The sequence below is a fragment of the Paramisgurnus dabryanus genome, chromosome 9 (assembly GCF_030506205.2).
Source record: "Paramisgurnus dabryanus chromosome 9, PD_genome_1.1, whole genome shotgun sequence".
Lineage (NCBI taxonomy): Eukaryota > Metazoa > Chordata > Actinopteri > Cypriniformes > Cobitidae > Paramisgurnus > Paramisgurnus dabryanus.
The window spans coordinates 21,534,359-21,559,968 of NC_133345.1; the positions used below are offsets into that span (position 1 = coordinate 21,534,359).

Below are 25,610 nucleotides of genomic sequence, written 5' to 3' on the forward strand. Positions count from 1 at the left end.
AAACAGTGGGAACAACAGTTTAGTAGCTCTGACAGGGTTTATGTAGCTTTGTAAACCTAACTCGAGGCCTGGGGAAGATTAGGCGCTGTGGTTTACTCACTGCTGGGAAGTCTTTAAACATTCGTCTTTAAGGGACGTCAGAGACCCCCCCTCTGGTTTTCCCAGTGAAAATCCCAGGGGCATTGTGTGGGAACTGGCTCTGGAGTTGGAAATGGACCAAAACTTAGTGTTTGCTTGCTTGTTCCTGAGACCTTTAGTGGCTTCTGACCAACGGGAGAGAGGGAAGAGAGGAGAAATGTAGACCCCAAAGTGGGCTATTTTGATTTGACACTTTATGCAAATGTCTTGCGAACAACCTTCTGATCATTTAGGGGCACTTTTGAAGAGGGCAAGTATGTCTGTTGTGTAGTATGTTGCCTACTGATGTCACACACACACACAGACATCTTTGCTTCCCACCTGTTCCTGTTTCATGCTGGTCTATTTTAAACAGGCTAGGTGACTAAAGCGTGTCCATAACTTGAGAATGTGGTATAGTTCTGTGTATATATAGTTATGTGTGTGCGTCTATGTGTATTAACAGTATGTTTTACCTTGCATGTGTAGTTTAAGGCTCTAAAAGTGACATTAATTAATTATGCATGCATATTAATAGACATGAGTGTAGCTCCAGTATTCACACACTCACAACACATACACACCCCGTGATCTGATATCTTCTTAAAGCATTCCTGGTTATGCCCTCTACTCCACTAATGGCTTTTCCGACCTTCTCAAACATACCTCACCATGACCACGCAGAGATTCACACCACACAACTGCTCCTATTGAGCAGAACCCTTTTCACGCCACGCTACTTTTGGTTTTCTCTGATACCTGATCTGGGCCAACAGATTAATTTATCGGATATCTGATGATTTAAAACCATCGTGAGTCTCCGGATAAAAGCGGCTGGAGTTGTAGTTTCTGGAACTGATTTTAAACCGACCCCGCTCTGCTGCTCCACATTTAAGCATTCCTATCTGTCACATGCTCCGTCAGATATTCCTCTAATGCGTGCTCCTGCTCATACACTTGAACCTTTCTGACATGTCCATCTCTGACCCAGATGGCCACAAGAGAGTCCAAAGCACCTTTATCCACCTGCGCACAAACTTGTGTAACTGTACAGTATGTGAAGTGCAGCCAGCTGGAACAGTGTACTTTAAGCGGACGGCAGGCTGAAAGCTTCGTGCTTGAGAAGAGCAGTACAGTCTAAACAGCCCTAACTTGTGTTTGTATAAAAGAGTGGAGAAAGTGGGAGAGATACTGTACGATACCTTTTAAATGATTTATTAAAGTGGACCAAAGATGGCAAGTTTATAGAAATGGAGAACTTGTTTTAGATTAACAGCATCATTTATTACATATACTAACAAGGGTGACAGCATTCAGTTCATAAGAGAACAGGGTTGGTTTGGTTTCAGGTATACAATAGGAAGTATCATATTGTTTGATAGTTTCATCATGCACTACCCTTTTTACATTTGGTTTTATCGGCATAGTCTTTTTTTTAAATACACTTTCAGGTGTAATCTTGTTTGTTTCTTTATTTTCAATGGAAAGTAGTAATAAAATTAGCTAATAGTGTTTTCAAAATCAGTTTTTAATAGCTTTATATGTGTTTGAATTAGTGGTCGGTAAACGATTAATCGCGATTAATCGCATACAAAATTATAGTGAGTGTTTGCATAATATATGTGTGTAATTATTATGTATATTTAAATACACACACCGACATGTATACATTTAAGAATTTATTATGTGTTAGTGTTATGGAAATACTCACTTTTATTTTGTATGCAATTAATCGTGATTAATTGTAACCAAATTTTGTCTGAGTCTGTGAAAACCCACTTAAAAAAATGTATTTACTGTTTTTACATAATATCATCCTACGTAATGTAAAGAACATTCTGTGAAAATATAACCTTGATATCTTTAACATTGAGGCCATTTTTGTATGGAGATAGATTAATCTCATTAATAATTCACGCAAAAACCATGATTCACACATGCGTAGACAATTTCACATGCATGAAATCTAATTCACATACACAAAAATATATATATTCGCAAAAAAAAAACAATTCACAAATGTAGAACTGTGTACGAAAAGTTTGCATCTGATTGGCTAAAGAGTACGAGTGACCCACATTGAAAAAGCGCTGCCACCAAAGTCTCAAAACACACACACACAAATTCAAAGCAATTCACACACGAAAAAGACGATTCGTACATTTACAGTCATGATAAACTCAAAATTTAAAATGTTTCGTACACAGTTCTACATTTGTGAATAGTTTTTTTTTTTTCGTTTGTGAAACGTATTTTATGAATATGTATTTTTATTTTGTGTATGTACATCGTTTTTTTGCGAATATTTATATATTTTTGTGAATGTGAATTAGATTTCATGCATGTGAAATTGTCTACGCATGTGTGAATCATGTTTTTTGCGTGAATTATTAATGAGATTAATCTATCTCCATATTTTTGAAATCAAACGTTGATCTTTTAAAAAGATTATGAAACTTTAGCCCCGAATCGTACAGACAGGTCACATTTCTTCTGCATTATTCACTGCTTAGACTTTGTTTTAGAGAGCGCAGACTTATCTTGTTATGGGTCAGATCAAAGCTGCATATTTTTGTTACATCCTAAAATCTTGTGTATAAAAATCAGCATGTTTTGCTGAAAGTCAAAAGGATTTGTTATGCTGTATCCCATTTCATTTTGGCTTTATTGACAGAATTATTGTGAGTCAACTGTGAGTGATAAGAACATGCTGTGGCTGGCTTTTTCAATGCAATATCAACCAGTCATGTTTATTATTGCTTGCATCATGGCTTTATCCAAAGTGTTAGGCAATCTGCTAAAGATCTTGAAAATAATCAGCTATGTGAATCTAGTCATGTCTCCAGTTGGCACAAAAACATCAGATTCACCTGCCAGAAACTCACAATTTCATTTTCATCTTCTGTACCATCAGCTCTGACCTGCATAACCTGAGCTGGGTGGTGCAATTACTATAGGATTACAAACTGAGTTACGCCTCCAGGTGAAACTACATCGTGTACTGCAATACTTCCTTTCTAAAAAAACAAAAACAAATCAATGCTTAGCTCACAATACTCAGATAAAACCCTAAAATAAAAGGAAGTTAATGAAAAGGTTTTTTTTTCAACGTTTGAAAGAGGTGGCGTGTTGGAATGTGTTAAACTTTAGTTTCGTCTTGTCTCAACATGACCTGTGGTGTCATTATAAACAACTGTACGCACTGATTAGAGATCAGTTTTTAGGCAAACAGCTGACTTTTCTGTAAAACTGACAATAACAGGTAGCAAAGTCAAATGCTATGAGCTGCCACTTTGATTGGCATGACCATTTTGGCCCCCTATTAATTCTGGGTCATCTGGTCCTCCAGGGTTACAGCCCGTTGTCTAGGACTCAAACGTGCGTGGAGTGGAATTTACTCCAAATATCTGGGTTGCAAGGAATTGTTTGGATCACAGACATGATTGAGATGCCAATGCCTGAGTGACATTGCGCTCTTTGGCCCTAAAATGAGCAGCGCTTTATTGAGCCGCCCGCAGTGAAATCTCCCACCCGTCAGTGTTTGCACGCAGCAGGCTGAGTGGTTTAGTTACAGCAGCGTAACAGCCTCAGATGACCCTCTGGTTTTCTTTTTAAACAGCACGAGCGCCGCATAAGTAAATTCCCACTATCAGTGAATCAGAAGATGCTGATTGTATTCACAGCGCTGATTCAATTGCATACTGTTTCTGATAGATTTTACACGCATGGGTTTGATGAAAAAATCAAATGATCAAAGATTGAATCTTTTCCTTGTAGTTTGCTGTCTAAAAAGGTTGGACTTGCCACTTGAGCTCTTTTCAGGCAGACCGACTTCAGTTTCGAGACTGACAGCCATTGAAGCGGCTGCCGCAGTCACCCTGAATAAACTGCAGTAAGGGATTATATTGCTTTACCATCACGTATTGAAATTTTTACTTGCTTTTGGTAGCTTTCAAATGCATTTTGACTGCTCGTCTTTTTTTTGTTTTTCCATATCATGATATTTACACTTTCATCTCTCAATATAATTTTAAATTTTAAAATACATTCTCTATGAATAGGTTTTAATAAATTGTGCAGTTTTTATTTGAGGTAAGGATTTAGGATTTTTAGAAGTTAAACAAGTCAAAAGTATACTAATGACAAAAATCATTTCTTCTGGGTGCGGTTTATCTGGTTGTATGCAAAAAGGTGACAAAAGATTTAATAGAATAGGAGAATGGAGATGATAGTGTGGTGGATGCTCGGGGAAGATAAGGTGCAGATCATCACCTTGACAGATAAAGGTCAGGATTCCCATGTTAAATGCAATTTTTCCTTCCAGCGAACAGTTATCACCTCAGCAGTGTTTCACAACTAAAGAAAGAATCAAGTAGTGTGATCATTTTCTATATTCAGGAAATTATGGTCTTCCTCTGTTGATAAACTTCACCAAAGGTCTTTGTACATCTCAGCATACATTATTATTTTTGTTTCGTTCTTTTATATTGATCGAATCAAAGCTGTGCATTTGTGCAGTTTATTAAACTGAGAATGTAGAGAGATACACACTTCAGAAAATAAGGTATTAAAGCTGTCACAGGGGCTGTACCCTTTTAAATACACTGTAAAAAATTTGCTGTAATTTTGCAGCTGGTTGCCAGTAACTTACTGTAGAAGATAAAGTCTAAAAATGTTTCATGTTCATTTAACCTTGAACAAAATGTTGCCAGTAAATAACATAAATGTAAAATCTACGGTAAGTTACTGGCAGCTAGTTGCCAGTAATACCCAGTAATACTGTAATTTCTACAGAAATTTTTTACAGTGTAGTACACCTTTGTATGTAAAAGGTGCATATTAGTACCTCAAAGGTACACATCTGTACCTAAATGCAGTGGCGCACGATCCAAAGTTCATCACAACATATGTAGCCCGTCATGTGTGTGATTAGTAATTTCAAAATATGTGTTCTGCGCGTCGAGTGATCCTATGTGCATCACGTGTCTTGTCAAGAAAAGTGCCTGCTGCAGATGCGTCTAAAGGGTGTATATGATAAAAGAGACGCTCGCGTTTGCCAGATACTCGCATAATCATAGGCCTAATCAGAGTTTACTGTTTAGGGAGTTTCTTGTGTGTATTTTGTGAACGTGAGCATCTCTTTTATCATAAACGGTTTTTACGTGTGTGCAGCAGGCACTTATTTTGACAAAATACGTAATGCCCATAAATGCATACATTATTGTAGCAGGAATAGCAAGATGTTGTTCAAAGTAGTTAATAAAATACAACATGTCTTACTAGTCAGAGACTAATGCTATATCAATGCAATGCTATTACTGGTAAGAGTGATGAGATTTATTAATAGCTTTTACTGGTAGCTATGATAACTTAAAAGCCCATCTGTTTGGAGGATTTAGGAGGCACTGGTATAGGAACCTGTCTGTCTGTGAAAGGCAGTTTGACTGATGGGAGAGATATTGATGGCCATTAGGAAGGTCGAGCCCCTCACACGCATCATGTTATTGGCCCTTTGATGTGATTGATGGGTGTAGCACACTTACCAGCAACCTTAGCATCTGTCTTAAGCATGTTAAGGACCAGGAATGCAGGCATTTTCTACTCGCTGTGCGCATCTATGGCCAAAAACATGCAGGAAAACAAAACCACAATCCAAATTTGTTTATGCCTTTGTAGATATAAATCTAGATCTGATTACTGTAAACCAGTGTAAGATTAAAAGGAAGGAATATGTTTCAAATACTGCGTATATGGCTTATATTTGGTGTTTTACATTGGTAATGAGATCCATTGATAAAATCATAAGAATAAACACACTTGAATAGAAAAATCAGATTAAATTTTTTTTCTTCAGAAAATGATGAATGTTTATAAAAAGCTTGGTCTTGATGTAATTGAATATATTTTAAGCCTTCTCCTATTTATTTTAACATTTAAGTGAACTATGAGAAAAATATGTGCTGCTAAGAAATAAAAGATTTCTTGTTGGTGACTAAAAATTCAACTATTAAAGTGCTGCCAACAGCTCAGACATAACAGGAAGCAGAAGTAAAGTATAACAGAGAAGTATGGAGAGCTTATCAGCACCCAAACTGTCAGTTCAATACCACCTCTGAATAATGCATTAAATCAGATGGTGAGATAATATTAAACAATTGGAAACATTTAAGAATGTGAGCAAAGAGGTAAAGCAGGCTGTGACCTAGTTTTAAAAGCAGACTACTTTTTCATCTCTCCACACCTGTGTCGCACAAACGTCAGTGCATTTGAATCTACGCTTAACTTTTAAAACAGCTGGCCAGAATGGATATCACATGAATTTCTGTTTTATGATAAAGTTTTAATAATATCTGAGAATTTCAGGAAAATGTGGCAGATGTGAAAACATTGCTTTGGCAAATCTGCTTAGGTTACAGGTGTTGAAATTACACACTGCACCTTTAAATTTGACCCTTTAAAAAACAAACACTACTTTGTTGTCAGATTGCATATAATTTATAAGAGCTAGCCTGTATTTTTCACTATGGTCTGCCTGCTGTCCTGATGATGTGACTCGTTTGTCCCAAATTATTAGTATTATTTGAAACTCAACACAGAGAGAGGAATTGCTGTACAGTAAGTGGGTACTAAATAAAGTTTGTAAATTAATAATAGTCACTCATATAAGGCTGTAGGGCACTGGCATTCTTCCAGACCGGCTTATATGCTGGATCCTGAAGGATCCATAGCAGTTGCTTTCTCAAGTCCCCTGACGACTATAGTATGTATCCCGCAAGGCATATCAGTACTGGATGTTATATACCAAATAGCACAGCACAGGCTGACAGCTCCATGCCCTGACTGTCAGAGCTTCATTAGTAAATCTCTCTGTAATTGCTGAGTGCACTTTGACTACTGTTGATGTTAGGCTAAAAGAAAATAAACTGCTTTGGTCGAACCACAAGGTTCAGTTTGAGCTTGAAGTGAGCCCTCTGAGCGTTTCACTTCTGCATCCCCAGTGCTTTTAAAGTACCGTAATTGTTCAAATGCATTGTGAGTGAATTTGTGCTGAGATTCACTGCAGGGACAGGTGTTCGACTTCAGAAACTGACATTCTTTGCGATTTAGTTTAAAGACGGGGTGCATGATTTTGAAAAACAATCAGGGAGTCGGGCCAAGTACCAAAACACACATGTAGCAGTAAGGAGCGTGTCTACTAACCGACATCGTTGCCTGGGTTGCGTATGTGTGGGGCGGGTCTATCGAAAGGAGGTCCAGATTCTATTGGGGTAGGGGCGTGTTTGTTTAGATGATTTCAAATATCAACATTGGTTTTCAGAGATCATGCACTCCGCCTTTAAAAGAGAGACTTAGATACTGTATAAAACTCTGAAATATCAAGACAGAGAGATAAAGGGCCCACCTGGCGTAAGCAAAGTCTATAGAGTCTCCAGAATCACTGTGTGGACCTTTAGTTGTCCTGTTAGCAGATGGCAGCTTGCATCGTCAATATCATCACTGAGGTCTTCTAGATTTCCTCTGTACAGACATATTGCAGCTGCACATTTGTAAACAAACACAATTTAAATCCTGCACACTGTCGATATGAAAGCAAATGCCGGCATGCATTATTTACTTGAGTAATTACAGAGTATCACTTATGCCAGCTGAGAGAATAAACAGTCGTTGTTCATAATATCTAAATGATGAGATTTTTCAAAAATTACATAATATGCTTCGTACTGTAAGGAAAATCTGTATCGCCTCCTCTTTTCCCTTTCATGTATAAAACAGCCGGCTCCCAGGAGGCCTTGTATGTACCATTACTTGTAGCTTAAGGCATCAGCAGATTAGATTACATCTACTCTGGCATCAAAAGAAACATGTGACCCAGGTCTTGACTTAAAGGACAAGTTCGGTATTTTAGACTTAAAGCCCTGTTTTCAGATTGTTTATGGTCAAATAGAATGGTTTTGACTGAAATTTCGACATTTTCGGCTGCCCTGAGAATTTTCGCGTGTTTGTGTTTCAGCTCAGACCTCTACAATGGGTTTATAGGTGCACTGGAACAATCCTTCCTAAAATGCATTAAACTTTCGTTTACAAAGACGAGAAACTCACCGAGTGGTCAGGGGTGTTCACTGATATGCTCACACAAAAATCGCTGCAAAAGATGCTTTTCAACAGCTGTTTTAGCATTCGTTGTTAACTTGTGGACCTATTTCCCCAAACGCCTCACACCCGTACATTCTTCCGCTTAGAGCTTGAATAATAGACACTCCAGCCCAGGTGGTGGCGCTAATCCGCCTTTGCCAATTGCAAGAATAGAAACAAAGTTCCCGGCGCGGAGTAATACCGTACCTCACAGGACGTCTAATACAGTCAATGGAGTTGGTAAAAACTACGATAAAACCTGTTGGAATGCTTCTTTTGGAGCGATTTTTGTGTGAGCATATCAGTGAACACCCCTGACCACTCGGTGAGTTTCACGTCTTTGTAAACGAAAGTTTAATGCATTTTAGGAAGGATTGTTCCAGTGCACCTATAAACCCATTGTAGAGGTCTGAGCTGAAACACAAACACGCGAAAATTCTCAGGGCAGCCGAAAATGTCGAAATTTCAGTCAAAACCATTCTATTTGACCATAAACAATCTGAAAACAGGGCTTTAAGTCTAAAATACCGAACTTGTCCTTTAAGTGTGTCCCACTTACTTCTAAGGAAACTTTCAAGGAAACTCTTTTGACAACATGCATGATATCTCAAAGGACCTCGCATAGGACCAGTGCTGAATAGATACACTGAAAATGAGGCATAGATCTCATAAGAGTTCTGTAAGGATGAAGACCACTCCCCAAAAATCATCAAGGTTATTTCCCCTAAGGATGATCTATTTACAGCAGTACTTGCAAATGATGATCAACAAACAGCTGTCCCCTTTGGACCTTTTAGGATTCCAAAAGTGGACCCCAGTGTATATTAAGGCTGAGATTAGTTGTAAAAATGCATGTTTTTTTAAAGTACTGTAAATACAATGCATTTTGACGATTTGTAGTAATGAGGAACAGAAGGGGAATGTTTGTAACCAAACCGATCAGAAGCCCCATTGACTTCCACAGTATTCGTGTTTACTACTTTGGAAGACATCGGGGCCTCTGATTGGTTTGGTTACAAACATTTCTCAAAATATGTTCCTTTCTGTTTATCAGAACAAAAAATATACAGGTTTGTAACAACATGAGAGTGAATTTTCATTTTCGGGTGAACTATCCCATTAATGTGATCTATGTCATAAACCTTCAAACTGGATTTTTGATGCAGTCCTAAACTTTACTTATGATAACACACAATGAACATGAATATGGAATGTAGACTTTAGGATAAAAGAAGTTTTCAGGTCAATGGCCATTTGGTCTGCAATTTTGTTTGTTTTTATGTGTGTCTCTTTAAATGCAAAGAAAGCTTCTGTTCCCCTCCCCGTATGCAAATAGGGGGTAGAGTGTTTACACATGTGCTTTGGATGATCAAAACCATGGACTGTAAAAAAGATGGACTTTGTGTCCGTGATGTCACCCATGGGTTTCTGAAGATCGTTTTTGAAGCGTAAAGTAGGTGGTGCCTGACGTCGCCATCTTGGCCGCACTTCACAGCGCATCACTCACAGACATCCGAAAATGGGTAAAGAGGTGGGATGTGGGTGAAGCTTAGGTGACTGGTTGTTGAAACTACGCCCGCCTAGCTCGACTCTAGTGACGGCAGTGGCTGTTCAACGTCACTCAAGTGGCCACGCCCTTAATTATGCAGAACTTTAAAGGTACATTCACATTATAAGGGACTTTGTCACTGTGTGTCGCTCGTCTCTTTCAAAAGAGGCGTTTCTTTATCTACTTGTCATAAACAGATGAGCACCATCCACTCCAGTGAGCTCCACTGCTTTGTTTTCATTGGTAGTCGCTCCCGAAATTCGCTCAACATTTGCATAGAGTTAAACTTTTCTTAACTTTCTCGCGACGCTGGACACGCCCATACGGTCACTTTCGCTCATGCCGCCGGAAGTCGCCACGTTTCCATTGAAATGAATGAAATTGCGTCGCTCTGCTACTGCTGGTCGCTGTCTGTCTGAATGGGGCATAAGGCTTTATATCAATTAAACGGATGAGTTACAAAAAAATTCACCCTCTACCAGTTGTCATGAGGGGCAAAATTAGCTATACAGACCAAAAACCCTTTTTGTACCAGACTGTAAACATATGATTTTCCGCTGTAAAGTTGCCTTTTTAACATGGGAGTCTATGGGAATTGACTCCCTTTTGGAGCCTGCCTCTAGGGGCCAGTCAATGAATTGCAGTTTAAATAACTTCCATATTGGCATCATCAGAGAGATCTGAAGGTTCCCCCTAAATCGAAACATGTGTCTCTGCCAGAAGGTTGAACTACGCGCTTATATGGCGGAATCTGTGAGCGGTATAATCAATGTGACATCACAATGCTAGGGAATCCCCAACAGCCTGTTTTGTGTGACTGGTGCGGTTTAAAGGAGGAATAACAGGATGTTTCTGCACAGGTACTGGAGACTCATTTTCCTATAGAAACACATTTAAAAAAGTGAATTCTTTTAGGTAAGGGGGTTTTAAATATACCTTTATATATGACAAAGCTCTATCTATGCTCCCTGTGGTTCTAGCTTTCCCATCTGGGAGCTGTTTTATATTCCTCCTTTTCTGAGAATTGAATTTCTTTGTAATAAATGACCAAAGTTGATTTTTTTGAAACCTCAACAGTACTTTCATTTTCTTGTTCTTAAAAAAAGCTTAGTTTTGTTTTACTGGAAGTAAAGTCAGAAGACGAGTCAATGCTGGGACTTTTTCAGTATTGCAAGTGGGATGAAGTTGAGGTAACTCGAATTACACTTTGGCTTTTAAGAATGAATATTTAATCTGTCCAGTGTTTATTAACTTTTAGAAAGTTATTCTGGAATCAGGCATCATGTTACGTTAACCAGAGGGACAGAAACGCAGTGAAAATTGAATATAATTTTGCCCGACAGAGATGATGGCATTAGCAGGTCTTTTCTCCGACTCTTCTGAGCCGTACCACATTCCACAGACCCCACATCTGTTATGGAAATTTCTATGCAGGAGTGAATATCTTCTTGAAATATTTGCACATCTGACTCAGTCCCCGTTAGACGCATTTCAATTGAGAGGGATAGTTAGTAATGATGATATTCCGGTCATATTTTACATTTATCTACATTTATCTAGTCAGCTCACCCGTTGAATTAAACTTAAATGTAATGCTTTCATCCTGGAAGTCTTCCCTATGAAATTAGGCTGATCATTTGTCAAAACTCTTTTTAAGAAACAATTTTAAAATCCAACTGAGCCTGACATTTTTCCATTTTGCTTTGGCTATTTAATAAGATTTTAATTAGGCTATTAAAGATCTTTGACGGAGCATATGGATGTAATTAGGACTGGTCAGATCATCCAGGGAGGATTGGACCATTAATTACTTTAAGCTGGGTCTGGGGTTCAGAATAGAGGCGAGGACAAGAGAAAACTTCACTGTCTTACATCTTCTGTACTTCACGATTCACTGTTTAAGTAGAGCAAAGGCAGTCAAAGTTTTTCCACCAAGCACTGATGCGTACTCTGGTGACACAACACATATGCACAAGGTGTCAGCATCACTTCCTGTGCTGGTGAGGATGTTGCAATACCTGTGCTGCTGAATCACATCATGCTGGTATTGACCGGAATCTGATTCATGGCTGTTCATCTGATTGTTGTGTTTGCAAAACTTGACTGTTTCAACACAAGCACTTTAAGAGCAATGAATCACAGTTCGGTCACACACATATGCTGGTTATTATTTAAGATCCCACTGACTCATGTCATGCTCTTCAAAGTCATACTGTAGATCTGCTTGTGCACTCAAACACAACACTGTTATTCATCACACAACCTTATCCCATCTATTAAATCACAGGTGTCACAAATAAGCCTGTATGTACTATAAGAGCATCTTGCTAAAACCGGTTTACCCAGTTTGGAGATTATCCTATTCCATTTGACAAACCTGATAATCCGGGCTGTTGTTTTTGTAAAAATACTTTAATGACACAAACAAAAATTTCACAAAAAAATGACTCACATTGATTTAACTTCTGCAAAACATCCTGGTCCACGTGGACGTTTTCACAATTTGTGAATTATAAACATAATCTCAGATTAATAGCAGGATATGTAAATATGGTGATGCTCCAATTTTGATGCTCCAATTTTTCTTAAATTTTTAGTTTAATGAGGATTTAAAAGTAATTTCAACTATCTTGACTAGTGATGAAGTTGCTGTAATTTACATTATTAAATCAATTTGAATTTGCTTTAGTTATGTCAACTTTATTTTTTAAGTAACAGCAACTCATCGCTAGATTTTTTTGTCAGTGTAGATTATGGGTCAGTTTCCCAGACAGGGTTTAGATTAATCCAGGACTAGGCCTTAGTTAAGTAGTTTTTATCAACATACCTTACAAAAAAAAAAAACATAAAGCACTGAGGGGACTAGGATAAACTTTAGCCTGGATTTCATAGACAGGGTCAAATATGCATATGCAATGATTAAGTTTTAGACAGAGCTGTTTCCAAATCCACCAACATTGAAGTCTCAAATCTCCAAACTATGTTTATTTTTGTATTACAAAACATTTCACATCAGTATCATTTGTAAATCTTGTAAACGGAATCCTTAAATCAACAAACAAGTCAATTCAGTCTAAAATAATTATATACATAAGAAAAATAATAAAGACACCATGTCAGTAGTTACAGCAAAATGATTAATGTTTAAACATCGTGCTTGTTTACTGGGGTCATTTGTGTTAGGAGTTTGGGGATTGTGCATTGAGTTTGGTCGTTCATCACAGTGAAAGCTATTGAGAACTTGTATTGAGATGATTCATGCTCCTGAAATAATCTGACTGTATTGTGAAGGAAAATGTGTGTGGATAATCTATGCTGACAGAGGGACCTTCATTGTCCTCCTGCAGCTCCTAATGTGGCTCAGCTGTCCTGTCAAAACTTGAAATTAATGGGATCGCACTCTCACTGGTCAGCTGGGATGTCACTCCAGCGTTCCCAACACCAGGTACCTAATGGTGCTTGATAACCGAGCCACCCATACCAGTTTGGCTGAACGCATGGCCTTGACCAATACAGGACTCATTTCGTCCCAAGCATATGGGCAGTGGCAGGAGGAGCTTGACCTTGTAAACATAACTCCTGTCTGGCCTGAGATTTCAGGAGGGTGAAGAACCGTGGACAACACAAGTATATTTGAGTTTTACAAAGTTTCTTTTGTATTGGTAGTGGTGATTATTAATATATTATTGGTATATGTGAACCTGTCTGTGATATCCAGGCTAAAGTCCCATAATGTGAGTTAGGAGCATCAAAGTTTGATTTCAGTCATTGATTTCAATCTTTGACATGACCTTACTCTTTCATTATTAAAGATATTTTCACAAATGTTCTTTACAGTATGTAGGATGATTTTATGTAGAAAACAGTTACTCACAAATGACTAGCTGGGTTACTGTAGCTCAATTGGTAGAGTTTTGTGTTTGCTACGCAAAGGTTGTGTGTTCGATTTTGAGATCTAACACACAAATAGCGCTTTTCCATTGCATAGTACCCACCACGGAAATGCTATACGTTCCCATACATCCATTTATTTCTCAGTCTTCCACAAATTAAAAATGACCATCACAAATAAATGTCTGAACATCGCGTTTATACGTTTTTGTACAACCACCCGTGGAGTCAGTCGATGTGCTCCAAGAAACATTTAAGTCATTTTTTAAGTTGATCCAACTTTTACTTCTTACAGTGGAGCCTACAGATTAAAAAAATGCACTGTAAAAAATATATATATATATCAACAATCAGGGTTCCCACGGGTCCTTGAAATCCTTAAAAGTTTGTGAATCTGGGGGAAAAAATTCAAGGCCCTAGGAAGTTTTTGAAAATATACATACATAGATACAGGTCATTGAAAGTGCTTGAATCTAGTTTATGCAAAAAGTTTTCTGGAAAAATCCATATTTCCTGTGTAGTGTAGGATAATATCATTAAAATTCTAGACTTTTTAGCACACGTGCTGAACTGTTCGTTTTAAATATTTAAATCTTTTGCATGTGAATGTTGATGCATACCAAAATGCTTTTTTGCATAGTTTGACACATGAAAACATCTCGGGTAACGTATGTAACTGTTGTTCCCTGAGAAGGGAACGAGACGTTGCGTCTCCCTTGCCATACTTCCTGCGTCCCTGTAATGCCGTCTTTGGCAATATTTCAGATAGCGAAATACTTCCTGGCTCCCGCGTCACCCTGTCTTTGCCGTTAAGCCTCACCATTGATCGAATTTGATATACACATTCAGACGTACTTAGTCCTGGAGGCGTCCCCAAAGTGTCACCCCAGTGACGCAGCATGAGTTCCCTCGAAAGGGAACCATAAAAATGTATCTTAAAAGGTAACATTATGTAACCTTGCTTTTACTTGAAATGTCTCCCCACATTTAGTCCTTGAATTTGAGGGTACTGGACCTGGAAAGTCCTTAAAAGGTCCTTGAATTTGAAGTTAACTAAAGTGTGGGAACCCTGAACAATATTTGTATGTTACTTTATACAATTGCAACTTGTTTTTCTAAGTTATGTCAACTTATCACAAGTCAAAACTTTAAAAAAGTAGGTTGAATTTACTTGCATAATTAAGTTGTTTAAACTTCATGCTGCACTTGCTTTGGATAAAAGCTTCTACCAAATGCATATACAGTATGTAAATATAAAAATAGTATCATGATCATGACAGAATGCCCATCAAGGCTTCATATTTACAATGTGAGGTTTCAATTGCTGTGTCCTTACTATTCAGATGATTATTATCTGATGAACTTGTGCCATATGTTACTATTCAGTATCACACCATCTTACATGTGAATTAACTCTCACATAAATCTGTCATTAACTAAACAACATGTAATCATTATATCTTTCTATACCTTTTGGGCTAAAGTCCATAATAATCATTAATAATTCAGCGGTTTTGCAGAAAAGCAATTGTGAAACAGCAAATTTAACACATACTGTACAGTACAGAATATTACATTCATTAAATACATCATTTTGATTATGTCAGTGCAATTAAATTTGTTCAAGCAACAGTTTTCTGATTCAATATGTGAATGTTTCCTCATGAGAATCTCACGTCTGCCATCTCCAGATGGAAAAGTATCCTCGTTTTTATCTTCTCTTTATTTAGAGGCGACTGTCTACCGGATTGCTGTATTCTCTCATGTTGTTTATATTAGAGCAAAGCATTCTTGCTGTTTTGGCAGTTGTACATTAAATTGGCCTGCAGAATCTCTCTTAGAGCTTGGTGCCAAATTACAACGTTGATTTAATACTGAAGCAACTCAAAAGCCTTTGTAAATCATAAACACAAATGAGATTTTGTTGCGATGCTTGTGTTGTATATTGCATTACTTGGTATCTGGTATGGTCAGCTGGTGTAGTATAGAGACTAACACGATATAGATGTGCTCCTAAAATGTAATTAAGGTAATAACCTCTTGGTAAAGGATTGTGGGTAACATCAAAGTTGGCAGTTACACCCATCTAAACAAATTATGTTTTTTTCTTCCAAGTAGCATACTTGTGGCATGTATATGTTTTAAACACGTTACGTGCTGATCTCCAGTAAAACCGCGATTTCTTCATCCTCCAAAAACAAACTCATACCGCACCCCATTTGTTAGCTCTTTAGTGTTGACAGTTCATAAACATAAAGCATTTGCACTTATCATTGATATTAAATCTTAAATCCAAATGGTTGCAATTGGATTAGCTTTGTGGATGTGCTTTAAAGGCTGGCCTGTACAGTCAAAGTAATTGATGAAACCACTTAAGTGTTATTGCACTGGTATATATGATGACAGGGTTGGGTTCTGTGCCATAGCTGTAGATCACATATCAAGAGCAAAGCTATTCATATTACTTACAATCCATTTCATTTCCCTTGCACGCCAACTCCGTGTATTGTATTACTTTATGCTGCTTATCTAAATGGGAACGAATGGGTAGATCTTAGCAGGAGGTTGGAAATTATAAAGTGTGTGACATTACCTGGAATAGCTGTTCTCGGAACAGTGCTTTATGTAATGAATGATGCTGTGTAGATCATATACAGTGGCAGTGGATGGTTATAGAATAGTGGGGACAACTATTCCTTTAAATCGTCTTAGTTTTTTCCATCGTCTCCCAAGCTAAATCAGCAATTCCAGGAAAATCTCATTTATTTCATTGACCATCCTTAAACATATTTACACCCCATAAACACACAAGCAAACTCACACACACACAGACACTGATATGCGTTAAGATTAAACACGGACATAGTGCTTTGCTGAGCAGAGAGAAAATATTTAGCAAATTTGCATTCCTTAAGGCTACATATTTTTGCTCATGCGGAGATTCTCGGTACTAACTTTTCTGATAATTTTCAGCAATAATACCCCACACCGAGTTTACCATACAACTCCAATTTCTCCTAATGCTATTAAGTGCGATCTAATGAGTCTCAGCCCAGACCTGGTATTGGTTTTTGTTTAATACGAAGAGGAAGTCTGCTTCATTTGGAAACAGATAAACGCTTGGAACAAAGATCTTTATATGCTTAAGTTTAATTAAATCCACATTGCAAGTTTCTCCTTAATTGGCAGCACTGGGTCGGCTTTGGATCACATTGCATTTGGAGATAAGATCATCCAAAATGAATTAATATATACCAAATCTTAAATCTTATTTAATCTTGCACAAAATCTTAAATGATCTTGTCTTCTTCATTACAGATTGGTGAGGAACCTGCTTGATATTCTACACAAGCACATGGAGACTGCCTTGAGGCATTCCACTGTCCTTGAGGACCTGTTTTTTGGTGAAAGTCCACCACTGTGAGGCCGTGCTTAGGGAAGATCACTGGTCGTCACATCAGCGCATACCTCTCCTGCTCAGGGAATCAGATCCCTGCTGGAAGAGCCGAAGAAAAATAAACAAGGAAAGAAAAAGAGCTTCATGAATTCCAGAAGATCCTGAGAGAGAACACACTGAGACCTGAGGAACACAATGTGGACACTGAGCATGATTCGTTTTTGTGTCCCAGCCTTCTCCCTGTTCCTCTTTATTCTCGTCTTGGTTAGATGGGGTGAAGCAACCGAAGATGATGTCACGCCACGCCTAAGTTTCTCTTACAGTAAGCACATACAGTAGATTTATGCACATAATCCAAATCCTTTTACTGTACCTTCTGTTTTGCAAGTTTTGCAAATGTTGCCGTATGTAGTAAGCCTCACTAACATTGAAAACTAAATCTAAATACTGCGTAATGTTATTTAGACCCTATTTGAATACATTTACTGCTTCAGCTGCACTGAGGGTGGTTGGCGAAATAAGTTTGCTCTTAAATACAGCATGTGAAGTATTGTTATTTCATCCCAAAACACATTATCATCCATTTTATGCTTCCTGGTGCATTTAGTTATTTAGTCAAACAGGATCGGCCATATAATATATGTTGCTTGACCGTGTGCGTTGTCTCTGCATCAGCTGTCCCGCTCACATTCCAGTTTCTGTTAGAGGAACTCATAACTGATGGACAGCCGCGTGCCTGGCTCCTCCTTGGTTGACCCGCGTGTGTAGATCATCCGTTTACTTAAAAGTGCGTAAGAGATCGGGCTCCCGGGGCTGGTAGGGAACTATAAATAAAGCCGGTGAGGAGCCGACCTTTCAGTCAGGGGGCAAAACAATCCAAAGGGGCTACTGGCTGTTGGGACCCTGATGTCTCTCACGGTAGTAACAGTTGCTAAAGTGTTGATGAATAGAAAATAGATATCACAAGCTGATTGGTTCCTGTGTTTACATAACTCATGCACTGCTGTGATGTAATAAATACACATACCTGCACCTGTCAATCATCAAAGAGCAACAAAAAGCATCTATTTCGGGTTTTATAGAAATCAGTCCCTAGTACTTCCCCCATTATTCATAATAATCCAATCGCTGGATCTTTAACATAACATCTGTCATGTTTCAGACTGCCCACTTCCTGTCCCATCAATGGCCGCACGGTTAGGGTGGGTCCATTCAAGTTTTTGCAGGCTGGGGTGAATTGAGGGAAGACGTATAATGTAGAACAAATGTGTCTGTAAACACTGCACACACCACAGTGTATTTAATACTTAATAGTTTTCATCACCAAGGTAAATATGTCTTTTGTAACAGAGAGCATTAAGAGCAAAACATAGCTTTACGCAAGCAGTGACATGCGACATGCATGCGGCAGTCTCTCATTGTGTAAAGTATACAGGTATGTGCTCTTTCATTAAGTACAATGTTGCGCAGTCAGAAGCATAGACGTGTGAGATGATTTGTTTGTCCACAAATCCTTCTGACTGATAGAAGAGAAAAGGGGAATAATTGTGGGTTTGCTACGCTTGCCCTGTAGTTCATCATGTTGGACAAAGAGTTTGGGTTCATGTCAACATGTTTACTGTACACCCACCTGCGATACCTTTTTACATTTATTCCTCACCTAATATTGGCTCGGGAAATAATGGGGGTTAAAGCATACCTGCTGAAACATGCCTACTGTCTCATCTGAGGGTCTACCTGCATGAAGGTAATCTCGCTTACTTGTCTGCCTACACTAAAAGGGTCCTGTATAGCATTTCACAACTACATGCATTCTTAAAAATAAAGGTGTTTAAAAGGTTCATTGACCATTCAGTCAAAGGAAGAACCAATTATTTCACTACAAAGACCTGTTTTTGAAACTGAAAGGTTCTTCGTATGTTAAAGGTTCTTTAGGTAACCATTCAGCCGTTCATGGTTCTTCTATGGCACCGTGAAGCATCTTTATTCTTTAAAATGTGGCAAACATATCATCTACTCATTTCATTTGTTTTCATCTCAGTTCTTTCTAATCACATCAAGTACTTTGTTCTTTTAGCCCTTTGCTATTTGTTCTTGCGTGATCCTCAGGATTGTGTTGCATTGTAAGAAAAAATGCAGCTGTGTGCGTGTGTGTCACTGGTCTTTCTTAAGAAATCTTTTATACTCGACCAAGAGATTTCTTTCTTTCTGTCTGACCGTTTTCCGGTGTGTCTAAGTCTTCACACACATTAATGTCAAATGTCATACAGGTAAACCTGAACCAACAAGTGTTCAGTGGCTCATTTTCAGAACGGACGACAGCTTCTATATAAAATTGTCGGTAACACTTTAGTATGGGGAAAACTTATTGATTAATAGTTATGACTTTTGCTTCAGTAAACTCCCAATTTACTGCTAATTAATAGCTAATAAGGTAGTTGTTGTAGCCGTTAGGTTTAGGTTTTGGATTGGGTTAAGGGAAGTACAGTACAATATGGTCATGCAGAACAAGGCATTAATATGTCCTTTATAAGCACTAATAAACAGCCAATATGTAAGCTAATAAGACACTAGTTAAAAGTGAGAATTGGTCCCTATACTAAAGTGTTACCAAATTGTCTTTCAGTAAATAACTGACAATTGCAGCTCACTCTTCACAGCCCTAATTCAGTTTAGTTCAGGAAACTGCCTCACATCGGGTCTCTTTAGTAATTGCATATAAGTGTTTACTTATGTCTGTTCTCACCAAAATGTTTTCCTGTATTTACAACAGGTTCTTAACTCTGCAGACCCGCCGGCAGGTCCAAAACAGCCTCATCAAAATTAAAAATATATTAGCTTTTGAAGCACATAGTTTTCTGTAAAAAAAATTTTTTTATCAATTTACTCCAATTTGTGAGTAAATGACTCTTTTCAGAAAAAAATTATTCATTCAATTAACTCAATTTTTCAAGGTAAGTGGTTGCAATCAATTTATTTAAGCTACATTTAAACAAAGTTTTTTTGTTTTGTTTTTCTAATTATTATTTTTTTTTAAATGCAGCTTAAATAAATTGATTGCGACCACTTCCCTTAAAAAAATTGAGTAAACTGAATGAATAATTTTTTTTCAATGAGGCATGCCCAATTCTGCAAAAATTTTACAGTATTTTCCGGACTATGTCACGTTTTTTTTTTTTTTCATAATTTGGTCAGTGCTGCGTCTTTTAGTCAGGTGCGCCTTGTAAGTCAGTATGAATGAGTTTTGAAATTTATGAGGCAAGATACAACATTAACATCTACAGCCGCGAGACTTCGCCATATGCTGCTCCTGTATTTATGTAATTCAATTAATTCAGTGATGTGGAATGACGCGCCTGCGAACTTGATGCTCATTGGCTTGTTTGGTTCATTTAGCCTGTTCAGCCTTCCAGGTATGTTCTTTATGCTATTGCGTATTGTTTAGTTGAATAACTTGCCTTTCCAGGTTAAATGTCTGTTCTTCGGCTTGGATTTTGTGAAATGATTTTCTAAATAAATGCGACGTATAGTCCACTGTGACTTATATATGTTATTTCGTCTTAATGACGCATTTTTGAATGATGCGACTTATACCCCGCAGCGATTTATAGTCCGGAAAATACGGAAAATACTGCAGGTAAAATTTGTATATACTCACATATCAATTTTCTTTTTTTTTATTTATATAGAGCTTTTTATGATTGTTTAATATTTTCAAAGCAGCTTAACATAAAAAAACAGGAGAAAACATAGAAAAACCGTTGGACAACATAAGAAGTAGAGTAAAGCAGCTAAGATTAACTAGCGAATGTAGATAAAACCATATAAAAACTAGAACTGTTGATTTTTCTGTGATTTTAGAAAAAAATATATACGTGTGGACCTGGATGATGATGATCAGTCACGTTCCCAAGCACAAATAAGTGTGTGTACTCAGTGAATCAGACCTGATTTTAGCCTGCTGTTATAAGTAAAAGCAACACACATTTAACTAAAGAGTAGTGGCCGGATTTGTCCCACCTTCCCATTGGCACAAACATTCTGCTGGGTGCACCTCCCTTTCCTGGTTTCCATCTTCCCTCCATGCTAATAAAGAAGTTAATCTGGCATGAATAATGAATGGGGATTTGTGTGCGTGTGTGTGTGTTGTGTACACTGGTCTGGTTCTCATTATGTGCCTATCAGGAAGGATCAAGAGTTGAGGAAAGAAAGTCTACATCTGCGCAGCCTCTCTTCTTTTGTTCCTCTATAGCACACACTATGTCACAATCCTTAAATCGTATTATAAAGCTATTTAAACCGACACCTATAAGCGGTTTATACTACAGCTTTGTGCTTATCCAGACAGTTTTCCTCTCTTGTAAAGCTGGAATATGCTTTACGGAATAAACGCACAGGAAGATTCTCATGGTTGCTTGCTGACGGCTATTTATATGAATGAAGGTAACAAACATCAAGTATTTCATTCCTGACCTATACTGTTCTTCTTGATTTATTTCTGCAAGCTAAAATTAAATGACAGCATTGTGAAATGCACTTGCATCATGTGCTGCACGGTCCGCAGTGTAATATATAGCGTGCACATGTTATGGAGATCAAGGCTGTGCCGTGGTGGATTCTTTAAAGGGTTTTGGCTGGAGTTGATCAGACATGCTTAACAATCAACAAGGCCTGCTGCGGCAGAGATCTGCGTGTTGCCCATGGAAGGCTTCCAAAGCATAATGCATGTGGAAAACTCTACACTATCCATTCGTAATGATCAGCCACATGCATCTTCTTGAAACACGAGAGGGAGGAATGTGTCTTGTTTAGAGGTGTTGTTTTATTGACTCTGCAACAAGTAACAAATTTAAGCTATTACACTAAGCTATTTGACACTTTGTTTTGAACTTATCATAGTGCTGTGCTAGCCAGTTTAGGAATGTGTTTGGATGGCTCTTTACTTTCTTATTTCTTTATTTTAGAGCACAAGATGAATCTATAGACCCAGTTAATATGCTGAAAATATCTCTAGAATCATCATTTGTGGGGCAGCTGTGGTCTAATGTTTAGAGTCTGGCTTGTAACCCTAAGGTTGCCGACTGAGGTGCCCTTGAGCAATGCACGTTTCCCCCCAATTGCTCGCCGGGTGCTGCTGTGATAGCTGGCCACTGGTCCAGGTGTGTGTGTCTGTTCATGACTTGCAGTGCGTGTTTACTACTCACTGGGATGGGTTAAATCGGAGGTCACATTTTGAGTATGAGCTACCATAATTGACAATCACATCACTTTTATCATCTTTACAGGGTTCCCACAGGTCCTTGAAATCCTTGAAAGTTTGTGAATCTGGGGGAAAATTCAAGGATCTGGGAAGTTTTTGAAAATATACCTAGATACAGGAACTGTAACAATGTATATTTAAAGGTAAAACAAACTCTCACTTGAAATGTGCCCCCACATTTATACCTAGATTTTGAGGGTATTGGACCTGGAAAGTCCTTGAAAGATCCTTGAATTTAAAGTTAACTAAGGTGTTGGAACCCTGTCTTTAAGGCAACACTTCTGTAATCCACAAAGAATCTCTTTTATAACAAATTCACTAAATTCATCTTCGATTCTTAACCATTTCATGGTTAACCTCACACTCGTTTTTGAGCCTGCAAAACCTGTCAGGAATCAAGCGCGGCCTAATCAACCTGGTTATACAAGACTACATTGTAAAAATTAATTGTTGCACTTAAACTTTTAGATTAAAATTAATTTCAACTTTCTTGACTAGTGAGGAGATAAATTATAAAAAAGGTAAAATAACTTAAGCTAATATGCTGTCATTTATAACAACTCCTTACTAGTCAAAAACGTAAAAATGTAAATGCCACAAAGGATTTTTTACAATGACTCCCACCAACTAGTTTATGTCTAACCCTTTACTATGCAAACTAGACAAATGCATTCTCAGTTACATCAGGAGGAAATATCACAGACTGCTGTCCCTGCACTAATATAGTCATGAGCTTCAATACAGAACCCAGTCATTTTTATTGCGTTTCCTTTGTGATTAAATTGATCCTGGCAAAGCTGAAGTATATTAGAGCCACATCGTAAAATGCAGAGTCTTGGAAATAAATCCAACTCGTCAGACCTGTTGGGCAAAACCACCCATACAAACTCCTTCACCCATTTCCACCATGTGTTTGTGTTTGCATGCTAGCTCGATTGTCGGATCTGCATCCTGTATTTACAGTATTTACTTGTTGTTGGCACCTGTTACCATGGAGTTCCAACATCCACCCTGAAACAGGACCATCCTGTCTGGTTTATCTATAATTACTTCACACTATGTTTGTATGTTGCAGGTTTGTGCAAGTGCAAAAGTCGTTTTATTTGGAAGTTTAATTAGCTTCTCTTCACTAGTAAATGTTATCACACTTCTCTTGAAAACCATAATTGCACCTTCCTTTTAAAACAGTTTCTGCTGTAAATTCATTAAACACGTATTTTAGATCACTTCATTAATTGAAGAACACCATCTTCCTCTTCTTGCATTTATTTTTTACTTGGCTTTGTCTGAACTGGGTGCATTTATGTGGATTCTGCCGGCGTCTTTTAAAGGCAAGTCAGTTGCCATCTTGGTAACGCTTACGGGCAGCTTTTTCCATTTAGGTAATGTGCATACAAGTATTGCTTTGTTAAGATTCTGTTTAAATAATAAAAGCAACAATAAAATCTGCCAAGACAATTTCTTCTCGACTTAAGTCATACCCGAGTAAACAAACACATTTCCAAAAGATGATTAAGACTTCCATTCTTAAGACTACCATGTCTCCTTCTTCCTTACTTCCTTAGCTCTTGTTTGGCCTACCCAGAATTCCAGCGGTCACCATGGTGCTACTCCAAGCTGCCACTTCTGTACCTCTCATGCTAACAAGAAAACCCTGTGCCAACTCACTAAACAATCACTAACCCCTCTACTGAATCTCCTAATGGCTCAAGACCCTTTTTACTTGATGTCTTAATGTTTTCTGCCTCTTCTCCCTTATAGTTCCCGTGACTTTAAATAGCTTTCTTATTATATCATCTGTTTCAATATTTCATGTGAGGATTCTAACCTTGGAACATGGAGACTCGGCCCAAACAAGCAGGTGAAAAAGTACAGAACGTTTTATACATGCAAACCCATTCTTGCGTCACTCCTTTTTCCTTCGCCGGAGAACCTCGACAGTCATTTCTCATCAACGTGGGGCATTAATGAAAACAGAGCAGTGTGAGAAGGGATTGTGCAGTTCTCCTAACCCCCACCCTGTTGGGAATGTAGTTTTTCCTTAAAGGGGAATCGCACTAGGAATATGCTTTGTAAGAGGTCACTGTTTCCCAGGAGCACTGTGCTAACTACTTAAAAGTAAAGTAAGGAAGCATTCGAGAAAAACATGAAATTTGTGTAGTTTGACATGAATGTTTTTTATTATATGATACATAGATTTACAGTATAGCAATCATCTAGGGAAAGAAGACAGATGGAAAAATGGAAAGACATCTTTACAGGCACCATTACACTTAACGTTCCAAATGTTAATGTTTTATACACAAGGTATAAATCCCCCCAGACATTAATTGTGAATATGGCTTCAGTTGCTATAACAGATACGCTCACCTTGACCCAAGAACGACCATCCCTTTCTGCCATCGCCATAAAGCACAAGATGCATAATTTATAGCTTGTTCATAGCCTTCTTAGAAGGAATGTATCTGAAGAAGTCGTCATCATAATTCTTAAGTACTGTTTACAACAAAATAACTGAACAGAACATTTTTTCCAGATTGTTTGCTGTACATACAGACCAAACATCAATAGCCGCCCGAGAATACAGCGCATTGTCATTAAGGCAACATGGGGCTGGTCGTTCTCTTGACACCTGTAGTAGATGACATCATTTCTTTTCTCTTCACCACATGAATTGTTTACTTGCCACTTGGGAAGGGGAGAAATAACAGGCACAACTGGTATGGAGTTGTTTTCCGTGCCACATTCGAGCATTAAGTATTATGAATGGTGTTATACAAATAAAACTGACTTAGTTGCAATTTACCAAATGCCTTTTGCAACTGTTCTCGAATGGCGTTACCAGCTGTACAATGTGACTTGACGCGATCTGTTTATTTTGTCTGAAGGCATTTATTCCTGACATTTTTTCCGTTAAATCATCAGATGTGGCATCTACTGTACTTAAATTAACCGTCTGTTGAGGCCTTTGATCATACTGACGGCCAGATTGCCACACACACTCTTTCTTTTTTGTGTCTCTAATTTTCTTTGGGCCTGTTGGAGGAGCCTTTGGGAATTCCACTCCGAAATCCGAACATGGAAGGGTTCCCTAAAAGCCTGCATAATTAATTTCGCTCTAAATGGATTAGAAAGCAAAGCGCTACGGATGTGGCAATCCATTTAGTAGTGGCTTTCACCAAAAAAAAGACATGTAATTGCATAATGGCAATAATAATCTTGTATTGCTCAAAGCAACACAATGGATCTAATGTGGCTATCAT

At 38.1% G+C, this 25,610-nt stretch overlaps 1 protein-coding gene across 2 annotated transcripts in view; it reads left to right on the top strand.

The window, feature by feature from the left end:
• sema4ba (sema domain, immunoglobulin domain (Ig), transmembrane domain (TM) and short cytoplasmic domain, (semaphorin) 4Ba) overlaps window positions 1–25,610 on the top strand; it is a 62,365-nt gene that overhangs the window by 14,850 nt on the left and 21,905 nt on the right. For both annotated transcript variants that reach the window (XM_065283127.2, XM_065283126.2), the window contains exon 2: window positions 17,009–17,409. In XM_065283127.2, the coding sequence (XP_065139199.1) occupies window positions 17,283–17,409 (127 nt within the window). In that variant the 5' untranslated portion in view covers window positions 17,009–17,282. The remainder of the gene's footprint in view (window positions 1–17,008; window positions 17,410–25,610) is intronic.